Below are 9,154 nucleotides of genomic sequence, written 5' to 3'. Positions count from 1 at the left end.
TTTTTATTTTCCCTGTAGGGCTGGGTGTTTTCTAGCTCAGCAGTCATCAAAGATTAAGCGCAGTAAACTCCCCATGCCAAAAAACAGGCATGCTGTGGTAAGCCAAATTCTGGGGGAGAGTCCCATGTCACCAGCACCTCCAGGAAGCAGCTCGTGTGCAGCACTGGGAGTGCAAAAAATCAACCAGGACTGAAGCTTAGCAAGGCAAACAAGATGTCCCTCCAGCAGCACACAGTCCCTGTGTGGCAGGAGGGTGTAGAGAGGTGGCTGTGGTGCCACCTGCTCTCAGGATACCTCCAGCACCTGTGCCCTGTGGCTTCCTGTGGCTTCCTGTGGCTCAGCTGGGCAGCAGGGAAAGGCACTGAGGGACAGATTGGAAAGGAATGGGAGAGGCATTTTTGCAGCCATGGCACCAGGCACCCCATGTCATCCCCAGAGTTTGCAGGAAGTCTCAGTGTTGCCTGTTTTTTTCCCCATCAGCCTGTGGTGCAGGTGGATGGCAGAGCTGTGTGAGCATGCAGAACACACTGATCACAGGGGCAGAGGTACTGTGTGACGGTGATGGAGTCTGGCTCTCCCACCTCTCCTCAGCACTGTGGGCATGAACTTTGCAGAAAATTTTTTTTAGTGCATCAACAACAGCCAGAGCAATTTTTCTGGGCCACCCTGGGACCCTCTGGTTCCCCCAAGACCAGATGTCAGGGACCTCTTGGGGCTTTGAAGCAGCAACTGAGAAAGCATTCAGAAACACTTTCTCAGCATTGAGGGAGATGCATCTTTGGAAACTACTATCCTGGCATGGGAGAAAGCCCATTGTAAGGATTCAGTGGTGCCCTGTTAACCCTGAGCACAACTGCCAGACTGAGCATTGTTTTCCCTTTCACATCCCTGGATTAAGGCAGGTTTTCTCTCTCCGCTGCCACACCAGTGATAGCATTACTGCAACTCCAGCTGCTTTCAGGGGCATCTAAAAGATGTTCTGGCTCATCCCACTTGGCACTGCTGTTGTGTCCATGAAGGGTCCTCATGGCACAATGGACCCACTGATGGATAACAGGTTTCAGCCAGTTTTGGGTCTGCTTCCCCTGGGCACCAAACGAGCTCTCAACTGAGTGCAATGTTCTTTAGACTCATTTTATTTACTTTTTTGCATGGAGCAGCTCTAGGGTAAATCCCTAAACAAAGGAGCTTTCTCTTGCCCTGGGGCTACACACAGCTTTACCTCTCAGGTGCCTACTGATATGCTGGGGTCAGCAAAGTGATCTGTCTCTCACTTTGGGAAGGCACATTCCAGCCCAGGGACCCCTGGATTCCCTTAAACTGTTCAGTTATGTCCACTTTAAATTTCTTTTTTGCTTAAAACCAGCAGGGAATGTTGGACTAAGAGTGGAGAGCATTTCACAGCCAGCCTGGTTACCCCAAGCCTCCAGGAGCTGCTGAGACACCTTTATTCTGCAGAGGTAACCTCTATGGGTAGAAGGATACAGAAGGATCCACTTGTCATGGACAGGGATCTCCATTAACATAAGATGGGAAAACATTCTCACTGGGGAAATTGAGGCAGTTTGTTAATTATCTGCACTCTCTAAGGAGCCCAAGTTCTCTCCTGGCACCTGACGGATTGCACCCTTTGGCCTAAACATGGTCCCAAAACACACATGGGTCTTACTAAGTATGAACTGCATGACTTGGTACTAGGATTTAATCTTGATTGCCATGAGATTTCGACACATTTTACAGGCTTACCTGAATGCACACCACGGGCATGGTTCTCAGTAACTTATAAAAGGGGGAAACAGTTGCCACATCACTAGCAAGTGCTGTAGCTTTCTTCCTGCTCAGATAGCTGTCACGGTTTTGGAGACAAAATTTCAGGAGGAAACACTCTGGAATGAGCGTCTCCTCTGCAGGGAAAAGGGCCTCTCCTTTTCCTCCACCAATAAGACAAGTGGGTCACAGCAAGCGAAAGTGGAATAAACAAACTGTTTATTAACACCAAACAAAGCAGGGTAGAACAGGGGAAAAAAAAACCTCAAAACACAACAAATTCCCAGAGAGGGAACAGACACGTGGGCTCAGACCAGCTGGGGCCACCCCACGGGCCTGCTGGGGCCACCCCCCGCAGGCTCCCTGGATCAGCGAGGAGGGAAGGGAGGCAGTGAGGCAAGGGGAGGGAAGGGAAAAAGAACAAGAAAAACCAACAGAACCTTTTTCCCCGCTAGCTCAGAACACAAAAGAAACCCAAAAAGCAGCACAGCACTCCTGGCACACTCCCTCCCGAGCCCCGCCAAGACCCCCCAGAGCCCCGAGCTGTTGGGCTGAACCGTTCAACCGCCCAGCACTCAGGTCCCGTGGCCCTGCCCCCCGGCTCCATCCTAAAGGCACTGCGTCCTTGGGCATTAAATGGACGGTTAAGGAATAAAGCAGCTTCATAACATCACCCCAGGACATTCCACCCCTTGTTCCATACCGTCTGCTCAATGCCCAAATTAATACATTTCAACTTTAAACACACATTTATACATATATACATAGCTATATACAAACAGTGGCGGCAACTTTCGACAAACACATACAGACATTCCAACATTACAAGCAGTTCTCGCCCAACATCAAATCTCCCTGAGGTACACAATGTGTCTCTCCATCCTTCTGCATTATCCACCATGTGCAACCTGGCCCCTGAGCAAAGACAACCCCACGGATGGGTTTGCCTTTACTCAATGCAGAAGTAATCCAAACAGATTTTCCCAAGAGTCCCCGGCTATGCACTGCTGGGACTTTGTCTCCATCTACTATATGCAGGGGTTCAGATTGAGCAGGCCCTGCTCAGTTAGTGGAGCCTTGGGTGTTCACCAACCATGTGGCCTTAGCTAAATGCATCTCCCAGTTTTTAAAAGTTCCCCCACCCAGTACCTTCAAGGTAGTTTTAAGCAGTCCATTACACCGCTCAACCTTCCCAGCTGCTGGTGCATGGTAAGGGATGTGGTACACCCACTCAATGCCATGTTCTCTAGCCCAGGTGTTTATAAGGCCGTTCTTGAAATGAGTCCCATTGTCAGATTCAATTCTCTCAGGGGTACCGTGCCTCCAAAGGACTTGCTTTTCGAGGCCCAGGATGGTGTTCCGGGCAGTAGCGTGAGGCACAGGGTAGGTCTCCAGCCATCCTGTGGTGGCTTCTACCATTGTGAGCACACGGCGCTTGCCTTGGCGGGTTTGAGGCAGTGTGATGTAATCAATCTGCCAGGCCTCCCCACACTTGTATTTGGACCATCGCCCACTGTACCACAGGGGCTTCACCCGCTTGGCCTGCTTGATCGCAGCGCATGTCTCACAGTCATGGATGACCTGGGAGATACTGTCCATGGTTAGATCCACCCCTTGGTCTCGTGCCCACTTATAGGTGCATCTCTGCCCTGATGGCCTGAGGTGTCATGGGCCCATCGAGCAAGGAACAACTCTCCCTTGTGTTTCCAATCTACATCTGTCTTTGACACCTCTATCTTCACAGCCTAATCTACCTGTTCCTTGTTCACAGAATCTCGATTTGTCCAATACTGCCAGCGGTGCACTGTCGAAGGGGCAGTTGGCACTCGCTGCTCTTCTACCTTCAGGAGCCCAGCTGCAGAAGGATTCTCTGTCAGCCCAGGCAAGGTGTTCAATTGCCAAATACCCTCTGCCTCCACAGCAGCTATTCCAAAGGCCTACCTGAGTCATTCTGGGTCTTTGAAATACCCACTCTGGAGAAAGTCTATGCTCAGAATACACGGGGCCCCTGGGCCAGTCACAAAAGGATGTTTCTTCCAGTGTTTTCCAGTTAGGCTCACATCAGCTTCAAGCAGTGTCAACTGCTGTGATCCACCTGTTAGTCCAGAAATAGAGATCAGTTCTGCTCCAACGTGTGTCAATGGAATCAAGGTGCACTGTGTGCCCATGTCAACCAAGGCTTCATATTCCTGTGGTTCTGCTGTGCCAGGCCATCGGGCCCACACTGTCCAAAAGATGTGATTTTCCCTGGCCTCTACCTGGCTAGAGGCAGGGCCCCTCTAGTCCTGGTTATCATTTAAAACTCTAGCTACTTCCCTTCTGGTGGAACTCCCTCTCTCAGCATTACCATCCTTCAATTTGTGCACCTGTGCTGCCAGGACAGAAGTTGGTTTTCCATCCCTCATTCCATGTCTTCCCCACTGTCACACAGGAAGAACCACAGTTCAGCTCTTGGGGTGTACCCTCTCTCCCTAGCCATGGGACGTCTGCTTCTGGTAACAGGGCCTCTGGTCTGCACTGATGCGATTTGGAGAAGGCACTCTTTCAGCTCCTTCCTGAGTTTCTCATGAGTCTTGTCCATCCTATCTTCCATCTTCTGTATGGTCTCTGACAGACTCCTTTCCACAGCTGCAATTCTTGCTTGTGTTGGGCCGTGCACAGTGTCTGCATACGCCCGGAGCCTCCTCACCATAGAACTCACCGTCTCATCCCCGTCGTTCTGTCATCATTGCCAAAGCAGGGGTGTATTCTGGTGGTTTGTGTTGTGCAAGTCTCAGCCACATCACCAGTGCACATTTTACCATGTCAGGGCTCCTAATTGCTTGGTCACCTGAGAATATGATCTCTATCACTGCCAGTTCTCTCAGGCGTTGAATCCCTTGTTCCATGGTTTTCCAGGGGTTTAGCTGCAGGTGGAGATCTTCTCGGCACAGGTATCTTTCCTTCACACTTCTTAAGAGCTGTGTCCAGAGACTGAGAGCTTCAGGACCCCTTGTCATCCCTTGGTCAATACTTAAATCACATGACAGGGATCCCAAATGCCTCCCTTCAGTGCCATCCAGAATTGTACCATCGCCTGCAGCATCCCAGATTCGGATCATCCAACTTAATATAGTTTCATCAGGCCGTCAGGTGTAATCCTTCCTCAGGGTGTGAAGGCTCTCTATGGACAGGAACTCAATAATGATTTCAGGTTCCACTTCCTCTGCTGGCTGTGGAGGTCCTGGCTGCCCATCATCATCCACTGGGCTAATGGATTTAGCTTTCTGTTTCTTTCTCTGGACAGGGGCAATTGTTACTGGTTTAAGCTCCCCATCTGCTTTAGCTGCAGCTGGAGTGACTGGGGTGTCTGCTGGCTTATTCTCCTGCTCCTCTGGCTGTATCTTCTGCCCTGTAGTATCTAGCAGCGTGCAGTAAGCGTTAGCCAGGACCCAGCACATGGCAATGAGCTTTTTCTTTTCATCCATGTTGTTATTGCAGTTTTCCTTCAGATACTTCCCCACCTCAGCTGCATTCTGAATTTGTTCAGGGGGGAAGTTCCAGGCTACTGGGTCAGAAAACTGCTTCAGGGTCTGGCCTATGTCCTCCCATACCCCACACCACTTAGGATTTTCCACAACTGGGGCAGGTGTCTGGGCAACCCCTCTGGAAATCTCAGCCCTTATTTTAGACAAGCTGGAGACCACATAGAGAAACCCTGCTAGACAACATAATAAGAAAATGGTATCTTTGATATCATGGGGAAACTGGACACTTTCAAAAGGTGACATGCCAGACCTGAAGGGGAAGAGGGAGATGAAGGGCTGGGAATTATCATCCCCTGCTTTACCCCTAACAAACTGGGTGTAATTGCTAATACATTTCAAAAGGAAACTACCAAGGCTAGAATGGAAAAACAACATGACATACACATTCTCAATGGTTTCATTACGTCAGCCAAACTTTGAGAAATCACTAACATCAGGCATATCAAAATGGCAGTCCTGATTCTTATTCCTGACTTATAAAAAGTGTAAGCCAGGGATCTGACTGCCCATAGCTGTGGACATGTACTTATGGCTAAGTTCCACAGAAAAATTATTAAATCAAACAGCACAGTCTTACTGCTGTACCTCAAGACAAAATGCTTCAACCCAAAATGTTGGGGTTTTCTTCCACTTCACATGCCCCTTAAGTTGGGCATGTCTTGGTTTTGAAGACAAAACTTCAGGAGGAAACACTCTGGAACGAGTGTCTCCTCCGATTTCGCCACATTTTACAGGCTTACCTGAATGCACACCATGGACATGGTTCTCAGTAATTCATAAAAGGGGGAAACAGTTGCCACATCACTAGCAAGTGATGTAGCTTTCTTCCTGCTCAGATAGCTCAGGCCATGGGAAATGCAAACTCCTAACTCTTGCTTCAGCTCCCATCTGATGTGCAGGCTGCAAACTGGGTGCCTTTCTCTTCAGGATAATCACAGGCTGCTTTGTACAAAAAAAAGTACCTTGCTGCAGCTGCCTCCTTCACTAAGTACATGAAATTTTCAGTGTCCCAGAGGATCATCTGTGAAACTGGGTAACAAAGGATTACATGTAATTGCCTTTAAGACACAAGAAGCGTGCATGGCATTTCTTGGTGGGAAAAGACTATGAGCAGAGACTGTGTTTCTGTACATTACTGCACATTGTCACACTGCAGTAACAAAGACACCTATCCAATACATTTTATGGTTATTGTAGAACACTTGCCACACAGAACAGACGTCTCAGTGTTTCCCTCAAATTTCATTCTGAAGTATTGCTATTCTAAAAACTACTAAAATTCACAGGTCATTAAAGCCATTGGTAAATTAATCACTGAGTCCATTGCACAGCTTGTTAGGAAACCCAGAGGAAATAGGCAACTTCGTCCAGGTCAACGGGATAGTCGGTGAGTAGCACCGGGGTCTTCTCAAACAGCTCCCCCTTGTAGCTGCGCCACTTGCCCGCTGGCAGGTAGACATCCCGCTCCTGCTTGCCCATCTCCAGCACCGGGGCCACCATGAGGGTGTCCCCAATGAGGAACTGGGAGTCAATCCGGTGAGTGGCCTCGTCACGGGGGGAGATCCACCAGATGGGACGGATGATGGGGTCGCCCGTGTCGGTGACCTCCCCCGCCAGCTCCAGCAGCAACGGGGCCACCAGCGACTCGTGGAGCTCCGTGAACTTCTGCGCAATCTCCACCACCTCCTTGTCGTAGAGCCAGGGTGGGATGGAGAACTGCATGGAGGGCATGAAGGCAGACAGCTCCAGCCAGCGCACGTACAGCTCCCGGTCAGGGATCTCCACTGCCCTCTCCGTTTTGTTGGGGAGAAAGTTTCCTCCAATCATATCCGGCAGCACAAATGGGTACCCCAGCATGCTGATGGTGAGCACAGTGGGGATGAGGGACTTGAGGCCCAACTCGTAGCCCCAGACAGAGTCACGGTCAATGATGCGGAAGAAGCAGGAGATGTTCTGTGACTGGTAGCCCACCCGCACCTCAGCCAGCTCGTAGAAGGGGATGGCCATCTCTGTGTAGCGCCGGGACCAGATGCTGGGGTCCGATAGCGGGCGGAAGGTGCTGAACTGCTTGGGCAGGTAGCTGGTCTCACCCGCGTCAAACTTGAAGGAGGAGATGCCGTACTTGTGCCGGAGTTGACGCAGGTGGCTCTGGAACCAGTCCCGGGCTGCTGGGTTGGTGAAGTCCAGGATGGCCCCAATGCCGTTCCACCACTCCACCATGGCTGGCAGCTGCCCTGACGGCTCCTTGATGAACAGCTGACGCTCAATCCCCACACCAAAATTGGAAGAATCTATGTGTGTGAAAGGATGAGTCCACAGAGTGACCTTAAACCCATCTTCCCTCAGCTTTGCAAACATCTCTGTTACGTTGGGGAACTTGACAGGGTCAAAGTCAAAGTCCCCATAGGCTTGGGTGTACATGTCATCGATCTCAATGTGGCTGCAGTTAAAATGGTACTTCTTAATGTCTCTTACAAAATTCAGAACTTTATCCTGGTCAATATCTTTCTTGTAGAGGGCCCAGGTGGACCATATGGGGTATCGGAAGGCGTTCTCAGCAGGGATCTTGGAGGGCTTGTTGAAGTACCTGCGCACCATGTACTTGTGGATGGAGGTGACGTCAGAGCCCACGCAGACGCGGTAGCTGAGCTCAGGGAAGGGCTGCTGGCCTGGTGGGGGCTTGTAGGGCGAGTCCTTGTAGCGGGCCTGGAAGAAGAGAGTGCGCTCGGTGGCGTTGAAGCCCAAGTGGAAGGGCACGGAGTCGTTGATCTTGATGGCCGCCGCCTTGGAGGAGAGCCAGTAGCGCTCCAGGATGCCGCCAAAGCTGTCGCGGAAGGAGTAGACATCGCTGGTCACGTAGGGCACGGGCTCCTGGTAGCCGGCCAGGCGGATGGGCCAGTGCTGGGTGCTCATCTCCGAGCCCCCGTACCAGTGGGCGTCCTCCCAGAACATGGTGTGCTCCACGGCCGGGCCGGCCTCCAGCTCCTCCCAGCGCACGCGGTAGCACATCACCGTGTCCTTGGGCTTCACTGTCTGGATGAAGAAGTTGAGCGGCCCCCGGCTCGAGCGCGAGCAGCTCAGGATCTCGCCCTCCTTGGAGCACGACTCCAGGTCCAGGCTGCCCGAGCGGAAGGCCAGCCGGAACACCACCTCCCCGTGCTGGTTGCGGATGATGAAGCCGTCCGCCCGCAGGTCCATCAGCTCCGTCTTGAGCCGCTCCGCCTTCCACAGGGACACCGTGTAGTAGCACCAGGCCACCACCGCAGCAATGAACAGGATGAGGCCCAGCAAGATGGCGCCCAACATGGGCCTCAGCTCCTTGGAGGGCTTCTGCTTCACTGGTGTGACATTTTCAGGCAAGTGCCTTCCTTTGGCATCCCCCTTTGGAACGTTTCCATGTTTTCCCGATCGGTGGGTAATTTGACTGTCCATTATTCCTTTGCAGCCTCAACACCTGCTTAGAAATTTTGTTGCTGAATTATTTTACTCCAGCCAGTGAACAGAAAATCCAAGATGCTGTATGAAGCTGTTTCTTTCACAGTGTCCTTTCCAAAGCTTGGCTGCTCACACCTGCAATATTATTTCATAAAACAGAGAGTTATAAACACCAAGAAAACCCAATTAAATCTTGCTGAGGGCTGCAGCTCCTCTGCTCCGTCTGCAGCTCAGCCTCCCTGCCCTGTGGCTCTGGCGCACTTTGCTCTGCAGTGGCAGCCTGCTTACTGGCAGCTGGGTTGAGCTTTTTTGGAGCATGTCTGTGCCAGGATTCCTACGACTCTCACTTGGCTGCTGCCTCACTCCATCCCACAGAGCAAGGATGAAGGGATGAAAGTTAGACCAGAGCCTGGAGGAAAATGGGG

At 51.3% G+C, this 9,154-nt stretch overlaps 1 protein-coding gene across 1 annotated transcript; it reads right to left on the bottom strand.

Moving 5' to 3' along the window:
• Positions 1 to 6,629: 6,629 nt before the first annotated feature.
• LOC138103353 (myogenesis-regulating glycosidase-like) lies at positions 6,630 to 8,729 on the bottom strand. Its single transcript, XM_069001595.1, has one exon. The coding sequence runs from the start codon at positions 8,724 to 8,726 to the stop codon at positions 6,630 to 6,632; it is 2,097 nt and encodes a 698-aa protein (XP_068857696.1). The 5' UTR covers positions 8,727 to 8,729.
• Positions 8,730 to 9,154: the final 425 nt, after the last annotated feature.

Source organism: Aphelocoma coerulescens, assembly GCF_041296385.1.
Source record: "Aphelocoma coerulescens isolate FSJ_1873_10779 chromosome Z unlocalized genomic scaffold, UR_Acoe_1.0 ChrZ, whole genome shotgun sequence".
NCBI classification, from domain to species: Eukaryota; Metazoa; Chordata; class Aves; order Passeriformes; family Corvidae; genus Aphelocoma; species Aphelocoma coerulescens.
This window is presented reverse-complemented; position numbering and strand designations above follow the sequence as displayed.